The 27650-nt window shown below is 41.2% G+C and overlaps 1 protein-coding gene across 1 annotated transcript; it reads right to left on the bottom strand.

The window, feature by feature from the left end:
• On the bottom strand, nucleotides 1-27650 carry LOC145415585 (acidic mammalian chitinase-like). The gene is made up of 9 exons (XM_080284806.1): nucleotides 27521-27650; nucleotides 15394-15602; nucleotides 14772-14881; nucleotides 13445-13607; nucleotides 12542-12633; nucleotides 9797-10012; nucleotides 7142-7343; nucleotides 415-722; nucleotides 1-122 (listed from the first exon to the last, which is right to left on the bottom strand). Exons 1-8 carry the CDS (start codon nucleotides 27648-27650, stop codon nucleotides 585-587), a joined length of 1260 nt encoding a protein of 419 aa, XP_080140932.1. The 3' UTR covers nucleotides 1-122; nucleotides 415-584.

Raw genomic sequence — 27650 nt, 5'->3', positions numbered from 1 at the left:
CCATCCTCTCCACATGTCTTATGGGAAAAATGCTTAAGTGTCTAAAACCCTCCAAAACTGCTCCGTTTGACCAACAGCATCCTCTTAAATTACTTCCTTTAACCCTCACTCTACCTCTTATTCTAACACAACTTATGTTAAACATCTTAGTACAGTTGGACTGCATTTCAAGGACACACATCAAACCTCTTCCTTAAGTGAGTTAATGTGTTCTTTTCTATAAAACTGTTATATACTGCATCTAGTATTTATATTCATATAGGCTATTATCAAACCACTGTTTTATGTACCAGTAACCTAAAGTTTGTAAAAACTGCCAGTTGGTGCTGAAATGTATCCTTATGGTCTGGGGTTGGTATGAAATTACCGCATTACGAGGCCCGTAAGTGCCTAAGAGGTTGAATCAGGGAACACATTAGTTTACTTATGTTAATATTATAAATGCTTAATCTGCAACTCACGTTAAGAACCAACAAGTGCAGATAGGGCAAGTCCATTAATTTACAAGCAGGTACATGTAATATGACTTCACAATACCCATCTCTTCATTTCCACATCACATTCTCCTCTCCTACCATCAGATCTCAGTGTGAGAGTGAGAGTGCATCCCTAGCAGCACGTAGGAGTGGGTATGTGACTCCCCCACACATACCTGGCCAGTCGTCACTGTTGAGGTCTAGCACCATCACTCCTGCCACACCCTCACCACCTGCCCACTGCACCTGCAGAATGAAAGAGGTACAAAATGGAACTGCAGAAGTATTATACCAACATGGTGAAACTACCTGTAGAGTCTGGCCAGTATTCTTGTATCTTCACAATAAACAAATGTAACTTAATACTCATATGTGGGCATGTGGAGAGGATGGGGGATGATAAGTAGGTGCAGACAGTGAGAAGTGTTAGCATTATGGGTAGTTGTGAGAGGTAGACCAAAAAAGACCTGGGATGAGGGCATTGAGTGTGACCTTAGGGATAAGGGACTGAATAGGGAAGCCACCAGAGAGAGAGTAGCATGGAGAGCCGCCAATAGGTAACCAGGGCCAACGCATGCCAGCATGTTGGAGCCTTTAAAAATGAAACAATATTATTCTTTTCTCTGAAGCATTCCCAACAGTGTGGGACCAAGACACAAATGTAATTAGTGTGCTTGTTCAAGAAAGACACTGTTCTATGATGAACACAGGAGATAAAGGAAGGGTCTTGGTACTGTGTACTACTGTTGTGTATTATCACTGTTGCCCATATACAGTAAAAGTCCCATTATTTGTCATCTACAGGACCGGGCTGGTGCCAAGAAATTGGATTTGCCGAATAATAAAAAAACCTACCCACTCAGTACCTTAAATGTATTGGTGAACACTGTCATCACCACTTAAGATATTACAATTGTATTTGGAGAGAGTACTGTATACTGTACAATACTGCAATCAATACAGTACTATACCTGAATCTGAAATATATGTAAATTAGTGAACATATACAAGTGTAATCACACAGTAAGACTACAAGTCACAGATAACACTTCCTGGATGACTGAAATGATACGGAATATTACCTACACGCTCAGTACATCATTTGTATTGGTGAATGCTGTCATCACTACATATATTATTACAAATGTGTTTAGAGTGAGTTCTGCATACAGGACTCTCTCCAAACACAAAATAAAATAGTCGGAAAAATACATAGACTGGAGGAATATGAATTGGTAAGGTCTTTCGGATGAAAGTTAAACGTACATTTAGCTCTCATTCTTTTGTTTGTTTTTGTGTTTATATGTGAAAGGGAGAATATTAATGCAAACAATAATGTATTCCAGTAACTCCTTAATAACCCCCAGCATTGAACAACCCTTTGCAGTACTGGTGTCAGTGACGTCGCGATAGTGTGAGCTATAAAAAAACGTGAACAGTTATGGGAAGGGAACAAAGGTCACTGGTATGTTTACATAACTCAACGTCACCAGGTGATTGCCGTGAATCATAGTGAATCACAGCATGGGTTTAGGATGCTAAAAAACATTGCTAGGTGCACCAGACGATTCTCTTCACATCTTTAAGAAAATTCGGTGGAAGAAATTTAATCCATCTGAGTATGTAGAGTAAGTTTCTTCCATTCTTCTGAAATCAATTTATTTTTCTTAAAGATAGGAAGATAATCATCTGGTGCACCAAGCACTGTGTTATTTAGCTTCCTAAACCCAGGCTCTGATTTGCTATGATTCACGGAACAATTCATTAAGTTACAGTGCATTTACCAAAAGGGCGAAAACATCTGAGATTAAGCAACAGCCTGACTGCTTGGATCGTATCATAGAGTCATGTAAACATACCAGTGACCTTCGTTCCCTTCCCATAATTGTTCACAGTTTTTTATAGCTCACACTAACTTGAAGTCACTGACACTGGTAATGTAAAGGGTTGTTCAACGCCAGAGGATATTAAGGGGTTAATGGAATATATTACTGTTTGCATCAATACTCTCTCTTTCACATATAAACACAACAATGAACAAATGAATGAATGCTAAATGTACGTTTAACTTTCATCAGAAAGACATACCAATTCATATTCCTCGTTTATTTTGTGTATTTTTCCGACTTTAGGTTAGTTTAGGTTTGGTTAAATTATTTGGTACAGTTAAACTCGGTTAGGTTAGGTTTAATTAAACACTTAGAACAGTCCCTTCCACCATTATGCTGAGGAATCAAAGTACAAGAGCCATCACAGCCGTACAGCTTAAAACAACGGGGAAACAGATTTAACAAGCAACGTTTATTTATGGGTAATGCATTACAGTATCAGTGGTTCATGGGCAATGCAATTACCGGTAAATGTCGTTTTCAGGAAGGCATCAAGAATTACCAAATTTAAATATTAGCGAGGGGGCTTGGAACATAACCGTCGCTAATTTGGGGGGGAGGGTTACTGTACTGTATGATACTGTGCAATATTGTAATTAGTATAGTACGATACCTGAATCTGAAAAATATAGAAACTAGTGAACATATACAAGTGTAATGAAACAGTAGGCCTACAAGTCTCAGATAATACTTCCTGGACTGCCGAGACAATTCTGGACATCTGCCGAACAATCAGAGACATTTGTAAATGGAACTATTTCTCAAAACTGCTGAAATATCGGATCTACCGAATATTCAGCTGCCGAATAATAGGATTTTTACTGCACAATTATTTAAACACCCTTGGTGGTCTAGTGAGTTTAGGAGCTCCAATCAGATGAGGTCCATCATGGTCCAGTTCTGAGCAGTGGCTGAGAATTATTGCTAACATAATGCCAGTCAAGGGAATGTAACTGGTCAGTCTCCTCTGAAATGTCTGGAATGAATACCCTATCCCTGGGCCCAGGCTCCTTGTAGAGTAGTAACGGTTTGGATAATAAATGGTGGATGGATGGTTAACTCTCAGTACAATGGCATTTTTAAATATTTTCTTTATATTGTGTTCATCTTGGCAGACTCTTCAAACTGGAGGGTTTATAGCTTCCATTAATCTCCTCACTGAAGGACATCTCCCCTAAATTGAGTAATGCTGTTCAAAAGCAAGAAAATTAAAATCAGACATGCAAAGTTAATCCTTTTGGTGTCATGATGTCTTTCTTCTTATTTCTGTCATGATACTACCACTTAATTTTCTTCAGCCTAGGTGAGATGCCTTACTATGAAGGGGATATAAAACACCTCCATTAATCAATACAGTTACATCTTATACAGTACAGGTAATTCCTCATTAAACCCATTCCATCCCATGACATGCCTGTATTTTCTATTTTATACTTTTTATAGTTCATTCACTTTAATGTAGCAGTGATTTTACTTCTTATGCAATTTATTTCCCACACCTTAATGGTCAAGATAATACTATGGCTCTACATCCTTTTCATAGCACTCCACTGTAACTAGCACCATATTCTAGTTTTTACCCCCTTGTAACAGCTCAGCAGTCAAGACACAGTGATAGTAATTTTACACCTAATGAAAGTGAACAAAGCATACCTTTAAATGATTATATTAGGATATGAGACTTTTTTTTTTTTTTTTCCTGGAAGGGTTAGATACAGCTTTCATTACTGGTAACCCCTTCAGTACACGAGACTGTTTTCAAGTTGAATATAATCGTCTGATATTAGCTAGCATCAAAGCATCTGTCCTTTAACCAGAAGAAATGAAGAGAAATGTATTTTCTAAATTTTTTCTTACTATTATGTTACCAGATGATTTTATTCGTTTAAGGAGAGCACCCTATTGTGAAAGGGATAATGAAGGCTATACTGAACCTCACTCTCACCAATTTAAAAAGTCTCTCATACACTATGTAAGTATTTGGAAGTAGCAAAGCTGAAACAAAAATTAAATCCTTGACTTTAAGGGGTTAATTGCTTACACACACACTATAATCATTTCCAAACAGTTGTTACTGTAAATGATATGGAAACTGGCAAATCAACTTTACAAGCAGCAATGAAACTTCTATCTATCTATCTATTGCCAGACGCCTCAATCCCGTTCGGGGTGGCCACAAACAAATCGCCTCAACGTCACCCTGTCCCCCGCCATTTCACTGCCCTGCTCCCAACTCATCCCCCCCCTCTCTCATATACTGTACCTCTCCACCCCATCCCTCCATCTCATCCTCGGCCTCCCTCTCCCTCTTCCTCGCTCCACCTCACTCACATACACTCTCTTCGTCAGTCTCTCACCCTCCATCCTCTCCACATGGCCAAACCACCTCAGTGTATTCCTCCTAACGCTTCCTCTCACATCCACATCCACACCACAACGCTCCTTTATATTCTCATTTGTCAGCCTATCTCTCCATGTGACTCCACAGGCTCCTCTTAACCCGTCACGTCCCGAGGTTTTCCGCACCTCCGACATCCCCCAGTCCCGAGGTTTTTTCGAAATTTTTTTTTTTTGGCTAAAACCTTCGCTTTTGGTGAGAAACATCGAAAATTCATAGAGAAATCGCTCACCAGAGGTTTAAAGTGCCCAATCCAGGTAGGAGTTCCTCCTTACCTGAGTGGGTTTTCTAACATGCTGGCACCAAAGAAAACGAGTTCTATGGGAGGGTACCTATTTTATCCACTCATAAACGGTATTTATTTATTTACTTGGTACGAATGTATATGTAGTATGACAGTATATTGGTTTTCAAGCAGTAATAAAGGCATTATAAGCATTGTTTCACTCACTAACTAATCACCATACCTGACCTATTTTTGCCACACTACCTGATCATTATTTCTGGCTGTTTCTTCTTCTAATGCTATGTAAACATTGTCCTCCACATTGTCATCGATTGGGGAATCACTCTGGCCCTGAATAACTTTACTAGCCAGGTCACTGGTAACAGGTCCTTTGCCAAGACAATGTCGTGAGGGGGGGAGGGGGGAGGTTATGCAGTGTAAGGCATTGTCCCTGCTTGGTATCTTGTACAGGAATAGAGGAAGGTGTCCCATGTATACATACGAAAAATCACGTGCGAAAATTGAAAATTGTGCAAATTAGCGACCTTGCAATTGCACGACATACTGGTACGTCGCCGGGACTGGCAAATGTAAATTGTTGCAACGTACCCATACGTCGTCGGGACGGGGCGGGTTAAATAACTCATTTCCACTGCTCTCAGTCTTGACTTGTGTCCTTCCAGCAATGAAACTTTCACTATATTAATTTTTTTGCATTTCACCGTGAAATTAATATCAAAAATAACCTTTCAGTAAAGGTGACACAAGGACTATCGGTATACGCAGTTCTTGTTAGTGTAGCCTTATTACACCCATGTGCTCATAGTGCAGTGGGTGTAAAGCTTTGCTTAATATGTATGTGTTAACAGTGTAACATGGACAGTTTTGATCAAGTTTTAATGAGACTGGGTGGAAGGATCAAGGGTCAGTCAGGGGGTAAACATTATTTTTGAGAATAGGTCAATTGGCAGTGTCAAATGATGAAGTCAACTTAAACAAGTCTGATTTAACTTGGACCAAACTTGGTGCAAGGATTAAAGGTGCAGCAAAAAAGAACAGATTCAATTTTACAATAATCAGTCAAGGTCAAGGTGACAGGGCAAGTTCAAAGTTTGTCCCAGGCATGAACAAAACAGCTAAAACATTTCTGATCTGAGGTAGACCAAACATGGTGGAATGCTTGGGGGTTGGCTAAGGATGAAATAACTTTGAGAACAATCAAAGACCAGGGTCAAGTTTCAACTCATGTGTTTGTGTGAGCAAAATAAATTAAAGTCTTTATTTGATTTGCATCAAATTTGAAGATAGGGCTGTGGGTCAGCCAAGGAGGTGGCATGCCATTTTTTTAGAACAACAGGTCAAAGGTCATATGGTTAGTTATTATTTGGTTTAGACAAAACTTGGTGGAAGGATTCAAGGTAGAGCATGGATCATGGGATTCAGTTTCCAGAACAGTTAGTCAAAGGTCAAATGTTCTGTCCTATAACTAAAACAATTTTGTTTCACTTAGGACCAAAACTGGTGAAAAAACTAAGGGTTAGGCAGGGATGCAGAGACTCTGTTTTGAGAACAACAGGTCACAGATGAAGGTCACAAGACAAGGTCAGCTCAAATTGTTCTGATCTGATTTAAATGAAATTTGGTGGAAGAGTTGAGAGTCAGACAAGAATTCAGTAATTCAGTTTTAAAAACAATTGATCAAAGGTCAACATCACCATCACACAAAAAAGTAGTACAGTCAGCCCTAACGTAGATCAAAGGTTTCGCACACCCTCTGACTGTTCATTCTTGTTTCTGTTCATTTTCTGCTACCAATTCCTAGGTAAATTATAGAAGTATTAACATTAAAATCTTCATTGCAACCTCAATTTCCAGTGTCACATACATGAATAATGTTGTGATATGATGGAACATATTCCTGACGTGTAATCAGGGCCGCATACCCACATATAATCAATCCATCCTGTAAGACAAAGCTATTAAAAAATTTTTCTTAACTTCCTTGCAACTGGTATTATAAAATGATGAAACTGGAAATTCAACTTTAAAAGGCTGCAATGAAATTAAAAGATTTTTTTTATTTTTTATTTACCGAGGATATGACAGAACAAAATAATAATAAAATGAGAACATGTTGTATCCAGAGTTCTACCTTTTCCCTGACAGTGGTGGTGTCTTCGTATGACAGCCAGTCGGTGCCCCTGGTTGCAAAGATAGCATGGCGGTATACATCATTATAGTGCACAGCCCCCTCCTGCAGGAAGGTACACGCCTGAGGATAGCTCGCCGTACCCCCAAACATCCCACGGCCCACCGCAAGTGAACCAATGATGTTTGAGTTGCTGGACTGGAGTCTGGGGAGAGGGGGGGGGGAAATGAATACCTGATGGCAAAGCTTATAAGTTAACATATGAACATGTGTGCACACACACAAAAAAATCCCAAAACTCTTTCTCTTTTAAAATAAAAATAACAACCATGCCCATAGTGCTCCTTTCAAGGCAGCAGCAAGGTCTGAGGCTAAGCTACTGTTGTCAGGATTAGTTAATGGTAGGAAACTGATTACTTCCTTGAAAGAATTTACATGACCAAAAAACCTTGTCACTTACACTACTGAGAGTTACCGCAAGCTCTTATATTTTGCTTGAAAAAATGTAACATTTCACCAAGATAAAGTCAACCCGCCTTTGTTTTCCATCCATGGAAGTTTAGTATATTTGAGCCCAGCCCCTTCTCTTCCTGTAACTATATGGAGGTCAAATTAAACACACAGCTACCCTAAAATAATCACACCATAAAAATATTACCAGACCCTCATCAGCAATATCCCAACTACAGACATTTCAACACTAGCAATAAACACCTGTATTCTCATTTCATGAGCAGGGCAATACACCTAGGTCAGGACATTATACTACAAGTCCTGACATCCACCCATCAGAGATATCCTAAGATAGAACTGAGTTCATTTAACTAGGCTTAGATCAGGACATCACCCAGTCCTCCCTAGTTACCACCTTATTTTTGAGCTGGGTGGAATCTCAAATGACACATGCCTCACTTGCAGAAGACCCACACAACAGGGCCCATTTTACAGAACACTGCACAACATATGTCAAATTAAAATGCAGACACATCAACAGTGTAGAGAACATAAAGCCCTGTCCACACTAGCGGGCAATGCCCGCGGGCACAAGCGAGCAGTTTGCCTGTTGACGGGCTCACCGCTTGTGCCCGCGGGCAAATACATAAATTGCCACGGGCAATTTAAGCATTTGCCCGCGGGCACAAGCGGTGAGCCTGTCAACAGGCAAACTGCTCGCTTGTGCCCACGGGCATTGCCCGCTAGTGTGGACAGGGCTTAAGGGACAGCCTCACGGGGGCACATGCTTGCCTGCAGTTGATAGGTCTGTTGGGCCAGGCATGACCAGGACTGAGCAATGACAGCAACACAAACGCCTTCCACTCATACTATGTATCATACACTCCTCTGATTTCAAAACCTGTATTTCACTTCCATGTTTTTTCATCACACAGTGATGTATTGTACAATAAATGGTTACTTCTTTCTTTTCTTCCTTCATGATCACTTCTACTCCACCTTTTACCATTCCATAAGTGCTCAGAAGCCTAATTTCCCATTCTTCCTCATTGTTTATGTCTTTAACATTCCAAAACCATATAAGCCTGTCTACTTTTACAGGGTCCTGTGCAGGTAAAGGACCCAGTTCCAAGTGTTCTGTCTACTTTCTTTGAAGTGATATCTGGGGGCAATGGATTTCCAGGCCAACGACCCTCCTCACGTATCATAAGCTACAAAACTGATTACAACACAAGTGAGGTCATTATTTCTCAACACCAAAAATGAACTCTACATGACCCCTACCCTACCCCATCTTACCCCTCCAACACATGTGTGCTCAACCCACTGTGGTCTGGGATGTCTTTTAAAATTCTATTCTTGCCATCTGTTAGGTAGGTGGGGGCACTCACGATCCACTCACTTGATGTAGTGCTGCTCTTAGGTGTATGTCCTTTCCTTTCCTCCTTTTTTCTTTCCTTCCTTCCTTCCTCTTCTCTCGTTCTTTACTTCATTCTTTCCTCCTCCTCCTGCCTATGGGTGACTTTACGCTCTCTCTTTTATCTATCTTTCCTTCATTCTTTCCTCTTCCTTCTGCCTATGGGTGACTCTACACTGAGTGACAAACCAAATGGTTTCCTGTACACCAGGTAACCATTTACTCTGCTGGGTGGTAACCATGTAACCAAATTATGGCGCCTGGTGGTTTAGTGGGTAATTACGGCACTCCAGTCGGATTGAACTGGTGAAGGTTTATATCCAAGGGGTGGTTGGGGTGTACTGCTCATGTAATGCCATTCAGGGATGAATGAGGCTGGTCAGTCTCATTCAGTCTCATCTTTAATGTCAGGACCAACTTGCCTAGCCCCAGGCTCCTACGCTCCTCATGGGGCAACGTAGGAGTGGATGATGGATGGATGGATGGATTCTTGCCATCCCTTGACAATATGATTCAACTATGTACAAAGCCCACTTTCTCACCTCATCCATAACTCCAGCACACATGTTCAACCCATTTTGCTCTGGGATTCTTTTTCAATTTTAATATTGCCATCTCCTGACAATTTACTCAGCTTAATAGACTTTTTATCAAGCAGGGGACAGATATAGCCCTAATAAACCCATTCAGTTTGATAGGCCTTTTTGAAGTTGAATAATGTCTGGTACTAGCAAGAGTAAACTAAAGAAAAAAGGATTTTATCTGAATCTGAGGGATTAACAACTCACTTCCATGACTGTCCAAAAGTAGGGATGCCAACAACAAGCTTTTCTCTGGGCATCCCAGTTTGTAACCAGCGCCGAGTAGCCCACTGCAGGTTGAGTGTTCCCCAGTAGCCAAGCTCATGGGGAGCCGCTTGCAGAGGTGAGTTGTGCCCAGTAAACGGCAGCAGTTTGGTGAAAGTGTGGAAGTAGTAGCATCCAACACTCACATAGTCAACAAGCCTGGGATACAGTACCAATGTGCATTATTGGCACAGAATACACTAAAAAGTCCGTATCATATGCATTTTTTTTTCCAATTTCCTTTCTAAACAGCTGATTAACCAATTTTCCCCAATTTACAAATAGCTGCAACGGCTGTGGTTAGCTGTGCTGGCTACACAGCAGCCAGCTTGACTATGCCTGGGTTTGAATCATTATGCAAGCAGCTGGTGTCTACCCACATTTTGTGGATGAATGCTTATGGGAAGTAAATGTGGTAACAAGGATGGTGCAACAGCTTTGTATCCCACAATTTGTGGATGAATGCTTGGGAGAAGTAAAAGTAGTAACAAGGATGATGTAGTAGCCTTGTATCCCAGAAACATAGGCTAATACCTTGCCACAGGTTCAATACCCTAAGTTAGGGAGATATGTACTGCAGCTGTCTAATGGCATCTACACCCATCTTTATTTTCATACAGTAGTACAGGCTATATGAAAAAAGCTGTGATATTTTGGAAAAGATCCCTGACATACAAAAAGGACTTACCATACAGGCAGTCCCCATTATACAGCAGAGTACTGATCCACAGTATCAACATTTACCTTACATTTGGCACTGTAAATTGAGGGAGACTGGTATGTCAGCTTCATTGGTAACACTGCACCCTGAATAAGAAATTTCTCTTTAATTCATGAAGGGCTTAGTAACAAAAAAATAAATAAAACAAAAAAGGACATAAGGGCTTAGTACTTTGGTTAGTATTTAAAGAAAGGGAATATCATTAGTGTGCTTGTAACAAAAAATGGACACAGGAATACAAAGTGGATATAATCTTGTTTACTGAACTGTGCTCATCACCATCATCAGCATCCAGACCTCCTTTCCATCCCCAAGGTAGGGTCCAGACAGCTAGAAAAGCTTGAAATAAAATTGGATGCTAACTTAAGTTTTCCTAGCTGAAATGCACTCACACAGTATAACTGGGCAGTTCTGCCCAATCGTATCAGTGTCAACACAAAAAGGCATCCCTCTTCAACACCAGAAATGGGGATGAAGCAGGTACAGTACAGTACATGAATGTCTGAAGGCACAAGGATGTATGGCAGAACATGAAGGTGGATTGTTAGGGTATATGAGTGAGTGACAAAGTGTGGTATGGAAGTTGTAGACACTAGGGAACTGAGGGGATCAAGGTAAATGGATGAGATATGAAAAGAGGAGCACACAATATGAGTTCAGCATCTCCCTTCCTTTCTTTAACTTTATAATCAATGGCCTGACTATATGGCAGGTGTATGTGAATTGTATCTGTGAAATGGGTGGGCATGCTAGGTGGAATCAGGATTCTGGGGGATTTGAATGATATGTAGATGACTTAGTGGCATACTTCACCGGTTATGCTCATGACCGTTCTCCCATTTTCATATTTTCTCTTTCTCTGTATCTGGATCATATCACATCTTACCTTTAGATGTAAGAAAGTGTGATTATGATGATGATCATCATCAACTTCTCAAACTTCTGCCAAATAGTGATCCCTTGGTTATTATGAGTAAGTGGTACCATGCCTAGTGCATGACAGTGAGACTGTGCAATAACGAAAGCACAGAACCTATGGGATTTATCCTAATTGGTACAGTACCAGGCACCCCACTTGAAACAAAAATTTACACTCACTGAATACAGGTACCTCTCAATTCATGCGAATATTGCGTTCCAGAAATTATGTAAAGTAATCCCTCCACCATCCGATGTAACAGAGCCAAAGGCATGTCCGGAAAGTGGGTCCGTCCGGATAATGGGCCCCTGCCTAACTCAGAAAACCACCTACATAACTCTCTACCGGATATGCATAGCACCTATTTAAGACCCTATTCACACAAATAGGGGACAGAAAATAAGAAATAAATGAAAAGGAACCAGAAAATGAGGAATCAGAAGTGAGTATTGAAAATATTTAGTAGTGTATACGGTACTCACAACACGTCCATGGCCATTCATTACGAAGGTTAACACGCCTCCTCTAAGGCTCTGGCAGTGGTGAAAATGCTCTTGAAGCAATTTGTGGTAGCTGTATCTTTTAATCCTTCAAGCCATCAGAAACCACAGATTTTGCACCATCATAGTTGATGGAAACTAGTTCAGATGCACGAAAATGAAGTAACCAAAAAATGCATGATAATGGCAGGTGCAGATTTTTATCTAGCAGTGATAACAAAAACCACTATAATGAAGTGTGCAATAAACTAGGGTACAGTGCATACAGGCCTAGTCCCACTGCCTACTGTTCACAGCATTTATAATTCATTTTTCATTCATTGCCAAACGCCATGTATCCCAAACGGGGTGGCCAAGGGCTTAGAGTTAATTGTTTTACAGAGAGGGGCACTAATCCTCCACCAACCCCACTTGACACGTAGGGAGAACGTTATATCAACAGCATCTGGTGTTCCCAGGCGGTCACCCATCCAAGTACTAACCAGACCCACAAATTCATCAAAGTAAACTAGAAATTAATCACATTCCCAATGATTTCTGCAACTCACTTTGCCAGCTGCTGCGTATTATACAAGCGGTCAACAACATCCCACGTTGGCCCAACGAGTGCTGTCAGCAGCATGGGAGGGTGGGAGGCCAGCTACGTGGAGAAAAAAAGTATAACCGACAACATGATAGAGAACAAAGTGGTTGTACAGTACTGATGCGTAAAAAGTATAATAATTAAAAAATCACAGACACATCTCAAGGTAACTTGTATTCAATGGCATGTTCTGTACTTCATGTGAATTTTATATCAGCCACCCAAGAATAACATACTTTACATAAATCTTAAACAATCACCATCATAATCACAACTCTGAAGTATTCAATATTTCCTCTACCAACTAAAGTTGTTTTGGATCTGCCCAAACTGAAATTTCTACAGTGACAATTCTGCCTTCCTCATAATCATCATCATCATCATCATCTCAAACACCTTGGTCCCTCCTGGGAACCCATGACAAGGGATGGCCAAGGTAGAACTGGCTCCATGTTGCTTTATTGGTCCTCACATTCCTCTATCACCCACTTCTGTTCCTCATCCATCTCTCTCACCAACGCATTATTCTATTCCATTCTTCCATCTATATATATCATCCCATCACTTGAAAGTGCTCAAACTTAAGAAGTGCACCCCATCACTTGAAAGTGATCAAACTTAAGAAGTGCACCCCATCACTTGAAAGTGTTCAAACTGAAGAAGTGAGATTACTGCCTTTTAAAATATAAAATGAAGCATCAAATGCAAGCATGAACATACTTCAGAAACATTTAAATACTTCTGCCGTACACTTCACTTTGGAACAGGTATTGGTAACAAGACAAAAGATAAATTTTCAAACAGGCACTCAAACAAAAAACTTTTAAACTGAACTATAACTGTGCCCCAGACTCTATCATCACCGTACCTTGAGGGCATTGTTGAGCTGAAGAAAGAGGTAATGGACCTCATTACTGGTGTTAGCAACAATGTTTCTTACTGTGCCTGGTGACTGTCCCAGACCTTCCCAGTCCACATTAAGTCCATCAAATCCGTGGGCAACCAGAAACCGACGAGCATTGTACGCAAACCTGGAGTAGACAAGAAACAGTCATATAGTGACATGTTCTGACACAATGTTCATTGACCCACTGAGTTTGGGAACATCTCTCACATTATTTTTGCCATCTCCTGATTTTTTTTTTCTTCGTATCCGACTCTGGGCATAGGCTGCATGGCCTGTTCCCAAGGCCCAGTAGTTATCCTACATACCTTATACATCCATATGTCACCTATAGATAAACTCACAGATAATCATCATCATCATCCAATCCTATGTTACCCCATGAGGAGTGTAGGAGCCTGGGGCTAGGCAAGTTGGTCCTGACATTTAAGATGAGAGTGACCAGCCTCACTCATCCCTGAGTGGCATTACATTAGCAATAAACCCCAACCACCCCTTGGATAAAAACCTTCACTAGCTCAATCCAATTAGAGCGTCATATATTACCCACTAAACCACCAGGCACCAAAATTTGGTTATATAAAACGTTAATAAACCTATAAATAAACTATGGATAAACTACTGATAAACTATAGATAAACTTTTAAAACTCGATGCATATAATGCATCCTTAATAAACCCGTTCAATACAAGAGGTCTTTCCCAAACTGAATAGAATAATAGTCTGGTCACAAAATGAATAAACACACAACAATGTCACCTGGAATCAAGTGCTTAAAAGTTATACATGCATTTAGAATACTCAGCAATAACTATTACTTTTTGTAATTACTTTAACTCTGAGCTGACTTCTGCTTTAAAAGTGTAAAGTTAATCAAAAGGCATTAGCATTAGTTCTACTGCAGTATCAAGTTTGTATAGAAAGAATGCGGTAATAATGAATGTGCATACTGAAGCTGTTTTTGTGGGTGAGGTGGTGGTTAGTATAAGAGACTAAGTCGATGGATAGAGTGGGTGAATAGGGTGCGGTGGGTGGAGGTAGGCTGGCAGTTGGTGGGCTGGTGGGTAAGGTTGATGAGTGTGATGGCAGGTAAAGTGGGTGACAGTGGTGGTGGGTTTGGTGGGTTGTGCATGGCAGTGGCTAGACTGGGTGAATGTGGTGATGGGTTGGGTGGATGAACATGGTGGTTGACAGGGTGTGTGAATGTAGTTGTGGTCATGGGAAGGGTGGGTGAAAGCAGGCTGGTAGTGGGAAGGATGAGGCAGGTGGTAATGTCTAGGGATGACTCACACAGATACATCCAGGGGCTCCTGGGCAAGGGTCGTGAGGCCATGGTGGAGGCTGAGCAGAACGCGCAGCCCTGCCACACGCTGTTTCAAACGCACCACACCAGAATACATCTGTGTACACACACACAAACACACACACACACACACACACACACACACACACAAACACATACACACACACACACAAACACACACACAAACAGAATGGCACAGAATTATGTTTGTTAGCATGTGTAAGAATTCCTACAATTACAAATGTCATTCTTATCTTTGACAACTACTGTTTCTACAGATATACAAACAATTTATACTACATGCAACCCTCTCCTCCATAAATCATATATTGTGTCATAATCAAGACCAGACCAGATATAATACATCACAGAATTTTATATCCATCTGATAAGTCACAAGTTCATATACTGTTCATATTCTTATAATACTTTGTTATATAAAAAGAAAAAAGAAAAAACCCATGGCTGACAGAATGTAACACTAAGTCCCTTCCACAGACAACTGAACAAAAGATATGCCAAATATTAAAGACCCCATTCATTTTGACATACAGTAATATATTTAAAAGGCTGAGCACTTCCTAGCTTTCAAGTGAAGACTCACTGTACCTCTATATCTTCCTGGCGCAGTGGAACAATGCTGTTGTTGATGACCTGTGCCCCAGAGATGACAATGTGGTTGCAGAGGGAAGCATCCACATCTTTGGGAGACAGGGAGGGGGCCAGAGACAAGTTATATGGCAGGCTGTAGTAACACACCACCTTCCTTTTGGCACCGCCTGAGAGGCTGCTGTGTGTTGTTTTTGTAGTGTTGTGAGCTGGGGAGAAGAAGAGACAGGTCAAGGTTTAGGCAAGGTGGAAGAACAAGCCACTGATTAATACCTATCAACTACCTCAGGGTTATTAAGGCAGACAATCAATTTTTGCTAAGTTCCAATCTTCCCCCTGATTTTTTTTTTTTTTTTTTTTTTTTTTTTTTTTTTTTATGTGTCCGACTCTGGGCATAGGCTTCACAGCCTGCTATCAAGGCCCAGCAGTCCTCCTACATGCCATACACCTCTACATGTCACCACTTCGGCGCTAACACCCACCATCCATATTGAATACATGCTAGGGCTGTCTCATACAGGACTGGTGTATTGGTATTAGCGGGGGTATTTTTACGACATGTCGGCGGGTCTTCTGGTAGATCAGTAAAGCCTGATTTAATGAAATTCAAATCCTTAAACTGTTCCCTGCCCCAGCCGGGATTCGAACCTGGGTCCGTTAGGACTGCAGGCCACCTCTCTACCGATTGAGCCACCGCATCAAATTTACAATCAAGGTCCCTGTTACAAGTCCCAGGTTTTCTGGCCAGCTTGTGAAATCAACCCTGGAGTTCATGGCCAGGCACTTTTATGCTTCTGATTACACCACCACAACCCCTGGGAAGAGAAGCAAGTCAGTGATTAGCTACGGTCAGAGCCACTCCTCCAATACAGTGACAGTGCTGTAACACATCATCTTCCTCACAGCTCTACCCAGACAGCAGCTCAGTACTATTTAGTCTCCACTTATTACATTGGCAGAGATGATTGTTTTCGCTGGTATTATTATTATTCCCACCTCAGAGTCTCACAATGATTCCAGGAGAACCGGAGACTGCGTGAGGAATCTGAAGGCCCTAGGTTATGTGTCCTGGCATGGGCCATTGCTGATAGAAAAAAAAATCCAAATCCTTTATGCGCAGTGGAAAGGGTTGAGGGTATGTTGGAAAGAGTCATATCAGTATTATGTTGTGAAAGAGATAAGTTGGTCATGTCTACTGGAGATCAAGATAATCTGACTAGGCCAGGTTATGTGTCCTGGTATGGGCCATTGCTGATAGAAAAAAATCCAAATCTCCCCAATGGGATCAAGGTCATTGCAAGAGACAGAAGGTGGAGACTAGTTACTGTCTGCAGATCAGTTACAGAGTTCTAGTTTTGTACTGCTGTGTGCTGGGAGGAGGTGAGGCAGGTCATGGTGGTCATGGTCAGGCCTCTAATTTAGTGACAAAACTCATTATCATTATCATCATCTCAGTACAGTGTTCCTCTTTATCCACTCATCAGTTCAACACCTCACTCGAATAACTTTTCCTTCCATTCCATAATGCCCTTAAATTTCACTATTTCTTATACTCTCCATTCTCCCTATGCCTGTAGCTGTTTGAGAAAGGTAATTTCAACAGCCTGCAACCTAGACAGCTCTCTGCCCAGGTTTCACTCTTGTACGAGACTCTCGGCAGTAAAACTCTCTCACACAGGGCTCTCCTAATCTCCATGCTAGCTCTCCTACCCTTCAAAATACAATGGAGTTCTCCAATTACTACTCTCTCATGAAATGATCTCTCCTTAGCTTCATCTATCATTTTGCCATATATAAACAATACAACTCCCACATACTTAAAACTATAAACCTTGGACCTCCTCAAGTATTTCACCTCCCATCTGCACCCTGCATTCCACTATGTTTCTTCTTTCTACCCTGCACTGCACGTACCATTATCTTACTTTCTTCAAATTTGGCTACCTTTAATTTTCTTCTTGTACAGATTCTATTCAGCCCATTCATTAGCTTTCGCAAGTCACTCCCACCTCCTGCCAACAAAACATCATTATCCACATACAAGCAGATTCCGGGACTCCATTCCTTGTCATTTAACTTCAGCTTTGCTCCTACACCTGCTGTCCTCACTTTCATCTCTTTTGCTACTCCATCCATACATACGGTACCGTATACTGAACAACTGAGGTGACAATACATCCCTGTCTCACACCTACACTAGAGTTAAAACCATCACTGAGTTTCTTCCTAACCTTGATACATGTGGTGCTACCCTCATAAAGGGATTTTGCTGCCCTCAACAACTCCGTTCTCTTCTATCATAAATATCCAACACTCTTCACAATCCTTCCCAATTCACCCTGTCATAAGGATTCACCAAGCCCATACATGCAATGTACTTCTTGACTGAATATCTCATTGTAAACACCTGTATCTGGTCTAAACATCCCCTACCCTTTCCAAACCTACTCTTCCACACCTATGTTCTCTTCAGTTATAATACACATCCTCTCTACAGACTAAGCACCCTACCATACACCGTCACTGGTATACTCAATAAACTAATCCCTCTGTGATTCTTACACTCTTCCTTACTCTTGTTTCCTTTATAGTTGTCAATGGAACTGTTTTCTTCCAGTCTTCTGCAACTTTACCTGTCTCGCATTTCAGTCTACACACCTTGTACTCACCACCATTCTTCAACATTTTTACACTAGGCCTAATACTATCTCCTCCTGGTGTTTTATGTACCATAACTGTGGCTTGTTAGTTGCTCTAAGTACAGTATATATTTCCCCTCTGCTAATTGGTCACTGTTTTACTATCTCCCTTACCTATGTCCCAATAAGTAACAATCACTTCTTTCTTATCTGTCACTGCCAAAAGGTTATAATACTCTCAAGATTCAAGAGGGACATAACCAGTTTTTGTTATTTTTTTTTCCCCATTAACGACAATCATGCATTTAAAATTTACCACACAGTAATTATTGGGGGAAAAAAACAAAGTGATATAAAAAGGTTTGCTTTATTACCTTACTATTGCCATTATTTTGACAATAATCCATCACAGAGTGGGTAGGTGATCTACGAGCATTCTTATTTTTCCAGTAACTTTTATGTTTAACATTCAACAAATGTCTTTGATTTTTTACCAATTTGTTCTGAAATACAGTAACTGCTAAAGGATTTTATCTATCTATCTATCTACAGCCAGACACCATAATCCCACCAGGGATGGTTAGGCTATTTGTCTTTAAGTTAGTATTGAATCTGTAAACAATGAGCCTTCTCTTTAAAACTATTTGTGTGTGTTTTTTTTAGAGCATTTGCAGGAATCTGGGAATTATTATACCACAATGCAATTGACAGAGTGTTCGGGTCAGACTCCATTGTTGCCAAGTACAGTACAGTCACACCTCACATCGCACAGCAAGTTATTATACAGCAAGGTCGATACAACACAGTGGGAATAGGGAGGGGGCCTGTGACCACGTAACCTTAAAAAAAGGAAGGTGCCTGTGACTACATAACCATAAAACAAGGAAGGAACCCCCCCAAAAAAAAAGAAAGAAAAAAAAAAAAAAACGGCTTTCAGTAGCACCACACTTTCCACTAGGTGTAGCTAGTACACTTGCCAGACACGACTTCCAAGTCAAACATTGCAGTATTTCACATAAAAAAAAGTTGTCATTTCACTTACGGTAATATCACAAAATGCACTTCGTTATGCACCTGCCCTGTTATTTGGCAACAGCTATTCTGTTTCAATGGCCTTGCATGTGCAAAATGGAATGAATGGGAGACAGCAAATGTAAACACTGGGCAGCCATCTTGACTCTAACATCTGGCTGCTGGCTTCTGCAGGAGGCACCTTGAATGAACGTGATTGTTGTACACAGCCATCACAATTATCGTATGAGTTAATTATGCCATCGTTATAGCAAAACTTTTAGTTCATCGTTCTATCAGCTTATCATACTGCCATCAAACATACAGTGAGATCTGACTGTACTAAGGTTCAATCCCAAGATATGGCCAGTAATGTATATGCTACCAGGGGCATAAACTGGTCTCCTACCTTTAAATGTTCTAAACTAACAGTAACCTAGTCTCGGCCCACTATGCTCCAAAAGGGACTGTTGTTGATCAACCTCAGTCTGTCTGGCTGAGCAGACCCATCACCTGAAGGCAAGCAACTGCCCTTGCAGGGTTATCCCATGCAGTGAACCTATCTACCCTTGTGACTGACGGTCCCTCAACAGTGAGGTATGGGGAAATGTGTGAAGGTTTGGTTCCTGGATCGATGTCACATTTGTGTCTCTCCACTCAGAATGGACACCATAGAAGGTCCACATCACCTTGTTATCTGGCTATATGGTTACCAACCAGTGTTGTAAATGGCTTCCTGGGTTGCAGGACAAATTTAGGCTTGTCACTCTATGTAGAGCTACTTGGAGTGGAAAGACAAGTACTGGTAATAAAAAGTGATAGGAAGAAAAGGGAGAAATAGGAAGACAGGTGGGTGGACACAAACAGAATTATAAAGGTGAAAGAAGTAGGCAGCACATCAAGTGAGTGGATGATGGTAACCACCACCTACCATCTTCTGAAGGGGGTAAAATGGGAGTTGGCAGTTTTGGGTTTTACATTTCAGCACCTAATGGTAAGTAGTGACACCCATCATACACTCAATGTAGTTTTGCCTTTAGGTGACTACACTAAGTGACAAGCCCAATGCCTTCCTTCATCCTGGGAAACAATTTACATTGTTGTGTGGTAACCATACAGCACAACCAAATAAAGGAGTGATGTGAAGCCTAGTATGGTACCCCTGTGCTGAGTGGAGATGCAAAATGTGGGATTCAGCCAGGAACCAAACCTCAACACTCTTCCCTGCACCTTGCTGTGGCGAAGCACTATCTACCAACAGGGAACATCAGTTCACTGCATGGGATGGCACTGGTGCTGCAATTGCTTGCCTGTGATTGATGGGTCTATTAGGCCAAACAGACTGGGGTTACTCAATAACAACTCTTCAACTCTGTGAAGTACTGTACTGCAATTTTTATATAGGTATAGTGCAGCTGAGTCACAGCTATTGTTCACTCCATCCCTTACTCTTTGCTGAAAAGCAGTCATAGCCAGGGTTCCACACAATATGAAAGACTGTTGGTGGTTGTTCACTGATTTTTCAAAACTGCATTAGCATGTGTCACTGCAAACTGTTCTTCATGCAGTTGACAAAAACTCTGAATGACTACTGTACCACATGACAATAACTCCTTTCTTCTACACTAATCTATCACCAATAACAACTGGTAACGTCTTTGAAACTCTGACCAAAAATGATTAAATCTGAAGGCTGCACAGCTTACTAGGGAATTATTTATTAATTTTATTTTTATTTATTTTTTTTTTTTGGCAGTTCACTAGTCCAGTGTTTAATGTCTATAATTTTGTGAAATATACAAGATTATGGTAATAATATTAAGGTGTAGAGTCTTTGAATTTCTTTTTTTTTTACGCTAACTCATCCCTATATTTTATTTTTTATTTCTGTCTTTTCTGATGGTTTTTCATGTGTTTTGAATGTTTTTGATGGTCATTTTTATCACAAACGCCCTGTTTTGCCATTTTTGCCCCCACACCCTCTCCACCCCCTCACATGGCAAAAACAGGCATTTCCAACACATCACCATCAGAAATTGATCAAAATACACACACACACACACACACAACTGCCTTCCTTAGAAGAAAGGAGAGAGAGGGGTGACATGACTGCAGTGTTCTGGGTCAACATGAGTAAAAAAAAAAAATACGGAGAAGATCTGTTTGTATGGGATGGGAGAGTAACAAGAGGACACAGAATGAAACTGAAAAAGCCAAGTTCTCTGAAGGATATCAAGAAATATAGTTTTCCATATAGATGCACAGTCCTGTGGAACAGCCTGGACAAAGAGATCATCCAGTCTAAAAACTTAAACGAGTTCAAAGCAAAACTTGGCTTATCGAGAAACATAGACAGGAGCCCGCAGTGTAGCTCATTTCCAGTATATCACAACTACGTAAATACACACACACACACACACACACACACAAAATTAGAAAAACTGTGAACACCAAACCCTGGTACACTTAACTGGGGGGAAGGTCTCTGCTCCCCCAGACCCCCCCAGGACATTAACCATCCAGACCACCACAAAACCTAACTTTGAAAGCCACTCAAAATGAGACCAGCCACCTGCCTTAAAGCAAGCCACTGCTGCTTCGGCATGCTCGTCCAATTTGGCCGCGCTCAATTCAGCGGGAATAGGGATACCGCCCACAACCTGGTCTGCATGTGGTTCTGACTGTGGCTGAGTGCTGTTGCACCAACAATGTCACTCATCCTCATTGTACCAGCACACTTTATTACACTTTGGACACTTGACTTCAATAGGTATAGGCTAACTGTGACTACAGAAAATCTCATGGCTTGCCAGGTTATTTTGATAACAATGCTGTACTATGCCACACTGCACAGGGGCACAACCTTCGCAAAATACCATACCGGTATTTGAAGAGATGCACTTGCTCTTGCAGGCAGGTTAACCAGGTTGCACTCAGGGTGTGTCAAGGTCATTACTGATTGGCTAAAGGTAAAGCATTTGCTGCTGAGCTTCTCTCTGCTACCTGACTGGTTCCTTCATGAAGATTGATAGGGGGCAACACAGTAGTAAACAACAACCAAGAAGGTTCACTGACAGCATCACAGTCAGAAATCATTTGAAAGTAGCTCCTGCAAGATACACATCCCTGTGCCATAGTCACAGCAAGCAATTTTTAAGACAATCATAAAATCCTCTAAAGGTACATTTCCAAGGAAAATACCACAGAGAAGACCCCACTAATTTGATGAGAAAATGTCACAGAACACACTAGAAAAATCACTAGGTGTTGATGAGCCAAACTATATATATATATATTTATTTATATATATAAAGTTTTTCTATACTGGTACCTACAGTACTATATTACACAAGCCAACCTTAATTCTTTCACACACAGCAGTAAGTTTCTGTGTGGGTGGATGTACACAAAGCTCTCCAAGCCAAAGAGGTCTGAGTGGCAGGAGAATTATTTTCATTCATTCAGATTCATTTTTATGGCTTGTGACATGATCCCGGTCAAAATGCAACTTTGGGGAGATTAGTTTTACAACAAATCATATCTATATGCCAATTTGATGTACTTATCACATCACCAAGCATCTATGGGAGGTGATCTTGGTGATATGAATCAAATCATGGTGCACAAAAGGGTCAACAAGATGTACCAATAATCTGTCTGCAAAAGCAAACCTATGCACATCAGTCCTAACCTCAACATCCTATGATACTGTCCTAAGCTTGGCAAAGAAGGTAATCGATTATGTATGGTTTTCATAGTTAAGTGTTACCAGTATTTATTTCACTGATGTGTAATTGGGAATAATGTGGTGAAGAATGTAGAAAACTTTAAATATCTGGGAACGATTGTATCATCTAATGGATCATTAAACAACGAAATTGAGGAGATGATTAGACAGGCTTGGCGAGCTGTTGGAATGTTGAAATCTGTTTGGAATAATAATATGTTTTTGGTACATACTAAAGTGAAAATTTACAAGTCCATGGTTAGACCAATTTTAATTTATGGGCATGAGTCATGGTACAGTACAATTGCAACAGATCAGAAAGTATTAGGATTTGAGAATAAAATACTGAGAAGGATGCTTGGGGTAAAGTGGCAAGACAGAGTTACAAATGCAAGAGTAAGGGATATTACGAGAGTGGAACCAGTTAATGAATATGTGAGACTGTCTCGCTGGAAGTGGCTGGGGCATATATACAGAAAAGAAGGTAGTTTAATACAGGATGTGCCAGAGTGGACTGCTAGAGGAAGAAGAGGTAGAGGTAGGCCGAGGGAAACCTGGTTGAGGACAATGAAAAAAGAAGCAGGAGAGGAGTGTTGGTGGGACCTGAAGGAGATGGCAAGAGACAAATATTGGTGGAGAGAGTTCACTGAGGCCCTATGCATCCCGTGGGGTGCCACAGGAAATGACTGATTGATTGATTGATTGATGTCTCTATCTATCTATTGCCAGACGCCTCAATCCCGTTCGGGGTGGCCACAAACAAATCACCTCCAAGTCGCCCTGTCCCCCACCATTTCACTGCCCTGCTCCCAACTCACATCCCCCTCTCTCATATACCTCTCCACCCCATCCCTCCATCTCATCCTCGGCCTCCCCCTCCCTCTTCCCCCCTCCACCTCACTCACATACATTCTCTTCGTCAGTCTTTCACCCTCCATCCTCTCCACATGGCCAAACCACCTCAGTGCATTCCTCCTAACGCTTCCTATCACATTCATATCCACACCACAACACTCCTTTATATCCTCATTTGTCAGCCTGTCTCTCCATGTAACTCCACGGGCTCCTCTTAAATAACTCATTTCCACTGCTCTCACTCTTGACTTGTGTCCTTCCAACAACGTCCAAGCTTCACTTCCATACGTTAGAGTTGGTGTCACAATACTGTCATGTACCGGTAGTAACTTTTTCACTTCCATGCTCACTTCCCTGCTTCTTATCACTGCTTTCAAGGAACCAGCAACCTTTCTTCCCTGCTGTACCCTTTCAAGCACTTCACCCTCCAAACCTCCATCCTTACTCATCACACTACCCAAGTACTTAAATGTACTCACATTTTCCAATTCCTCACCATCCAACCTCACTGTACATTCACTGACTTCACCTCTCTCAAAGACCATCACTTTACTCTTCCCTACATTCACCTTTAGATTCCATTTCTTACACACTATCCCAAACTCATCCACCAAGCCTTGCAGCTCTCCTTCGTCTTCACTCAACAACACAGTATCATCTGCAAACAACAGTACAGGGAGTTTCCAAACACTACCCTCTCTTCCCAGGGCCACTCCAACATCCACTACCCTACCTTGTACCTCTTTTATTACCCCATCCATGTACAGATCGAACAACAATGGAGACATGACACATCCCTGTTTCAACCCAACCTTCAAAGAGAAAAATTCACTCAGTTCGCCATCCACACGCACTGCAGCCTTAGCACCATCATACATACTCTTCACAGCATTCAACAGCTTCCCATCTACTCCATATATTCTTAATACTTTCCACAATCTTTGTCTATCCACCCTGTCATATGCTTTCTCCAAATCCATGAAAGCCGGATACAACTTCTTTCCCTTCTCTAGAAACTTTTCCACTAAAGATCTAAGAATGAATATCTGATCTACACAACCTCTTCCCTTCCTAAAGCCTCCCTGTTCTTCTCCAACTAATTCCTCTGTGTTCTATAATCCTGTCAATAAGTATCCTACCATACACTTTTCCTATTATACTAAGAAGACAGATGCCCCTATGATTACCACACACTTCTTTTTCCCCTTTTCCTTTGTACAAGGGAATAATTATACCTGACTTCCAATCCTCTGGGACTCTACCTTCCTCCCAGGCCAATCTGCACATTTTCCACATCCATTCTACTACTATCTCTCCCCCATACTTCAGCATTTCACCACACACTCCATCAATTCTTGGGGCTTTCCCCAATTTAACTTTCTTCATTGCTTCCACAACTTCTATCCTACTGATTTCTTCCTATCTTCTCACCTCCCTCCTTCTCCCAGCCATTCCCCAGCCACTTATACTCGCATTACTTCCATCCTCTATGTTCAACAATTCCTTAAAGTGTTCTCTCCATCTGCTCACTTTTTCTCCGTTCTCCACTAGTAATCTACCATTTTTACCTTTCACTCCCCTGCTAACTTCACTTCCACCCTGTCTTACTCTTTTCACCTCTTTCCAGGACATTTTCTTACAGTCCCTCCACTTTACACTCAAGTTCCTTCCAAATTCCTCATCCGCTCTCTTCTTACTCTCTCTTACTAATCTTTTCACCTCTCTCTTTCTTTCTACATATAACTCTCTCTTCCGCCTCTCAACTTCTTCCACGCCCCTATTTCTCATCCATTCATTGTATGCTTTCTTCTTTTGTGCCAGAGCCTGTCTCACCTCATCATTCCAACATGCTGTTCCTTGCACACCCCTCCATCTTCTCTTCATCCCACACACCATATCACATGCTGCACATATTTTTACTGTAAATATCCTGCACACACCTTCCGAGTCCCTCATCTGCTCCAATTCATAATTGCCCAATCGTTCCTCCACTTCTCTCTTATACTCAGCTTTTTTCTCATCCTCTTGTAACCTTTCCACTTTCCTTACAAATACTCCTTCTTCCCATCCTTCCCTTTTTCTATTTCTCCATCCTAATATGACCTTGATTCTGGCTACCACCAAGTAATGGTCAGAAAGTCCACTCCCCCAACCTCTATAAGCTCTTGCATCCATTACACGTTTTCGCATCCTTTCATCCACACACACATAATCAATCATTGCCTTCCTTTCATTCAGTTCACCACCTACCCTTCTCATCACTCACCATGTATACCTGTGGATCATTTTGTGCCTGAAGAGGGCATTGGCTATCACCAACCCCCTCCCAGCACAAATGTCCACTAATGCACTGCCATTCTCATCTATCTCAGCAGGCACACCCCACTCACGAACTATGCCATCCACCTTCACATTCCCTACTTTACCATTCATATCACCGATGTAATACCCACAAATAAGACTGTGCAACAAACTTAACAATTGTAAAAATACATAACCACTGACCACTCAAAAGTACATTAATATTTAGCAGAAGCCAAAAGCAAGTCCAGCAATGAAGCTATGATTATCTAATGCATTTGATGATACGGTACTCGTTTGATTTTGATAGTCTTCTCAATTGGAAATCATTTATTGGCCAGTTACATACCCCTTATCCCAAAAGTGGCGGTGGGGAAAAAAAAAAAAAAAAAAGGAGGGGGGATTTTAATATGAATCTACATCAAAATCAAATGATAAGGAATTAAAAACATTAGAAAAGTAGTTTTTTTTTTTTTTTTTCCTGAAATAAAAGTTTCCTGGCATTTACTACATGAGCCTTTATTATTCTTTTTCTGTGCCTGCCCTCCTCTCTTCCTATTTCTCACATCTTTCCTGTCACTACTTATTGGGGGGCGCGGTAGCACAGTGGTAGCGCGCCGGACTCGTAATCAGGGGATTGCGAGTTCGAGCCTTGCCTGGGCTGCCGTGCCGGGAGTGGTAGCTCGCTCCTGTAACCCTAGCGGGGCTATATAGTCCAATACAGGGCTTAGCTCGGGGGAACTCCATTTCTCCCATTTGTCACTACTTATTGCTTTTCTTTCCATTACAGGTGGCTTTACATTGAGTGACAAGCCAAATGGTTTCTTGTAAGCCAAGAAACCATTTACAACGCTGGGTGGTAACCATATAACCAAACCATACATGCTCCCTACGTGTCAAATGGGTTGGTGGAGGGTTAGTGCCCCTCCCTGTAAAACAAATAACTCAGAGTCAAATGGCCACCCCATACTGGATTGTGGCATCTGGCAATAGATAGATAGATAGATGTTTAGGGCATTTATGTACCCCCTGTACCCAATCCCACTGAACCTAACCTAGACCTATGCATTCAACCAAGAGACCTTACACCATTACACCATGCTTGCATGGATGCCTAACTGGAAGGATTTCACAAACTTGTGACCCACAACAGCCATGAATGCACTGATTTTAAACCCCCGCTGAATTCTGGCATGAGAGCTAAGTTGCTCTGATTTGCTGCAATTCAAAAGCTAAGTGCTGATTAGTTCTGTCAAATCTGTGGAAGACTGCTCAGTTAGAGATTGTAATTACAAGTAAATTAACAAGTTATAACTCCTTTACTATTCATTTGCAACAGAAGTGTTATAGAAAAAACTTGTTTCGAAATGTTGCGTTATGAATAATGAATATACAGCCCTTTGAAATCCTTGAAAACCATTTGTGGCTTAGGCTTTATCATCCAGAAATGGGAAACGGGTCATGACTGTCACTGCTTAAAACTAATTCCTCGACAAACTACCTGATTCTTCGAAAACTAATCAGTATCCTAACTGGCTGGTACTGGAATTTGGTGATGAAGCCTAGTCAATATATTACTGGTCATGTGACTTACCTTGAATAAAAGATAGAAGGGTGTGGTTACTGTTAATCCCACAGTCGCACCACCAAAGTACACCAATACCCACCACCCAAACCACAACCAGCACTGCACATGACAATCTCCAACCACATATGTTCTTCAT

This window comes from Coenobita brevimanus, chromosome 103 (assembly GCF_032717465.1).
Source record: "Coenobita brevimanus isolate Jiangsu-jjx chromosome 103, ASM3271746v2, whole genome shotgun sequence".
Taxonomy (NCBI): Eukaryota; Metazoa; Arthropoda; class Malacostraca; order Decapoda; family Coenobitidae; genus Coenobita; species Coenobita brevimanus.
Note: the sequence above shows the minus strand (reverse complement) of the source record. Positions and strands in the feature narration are given on the sequence as shown.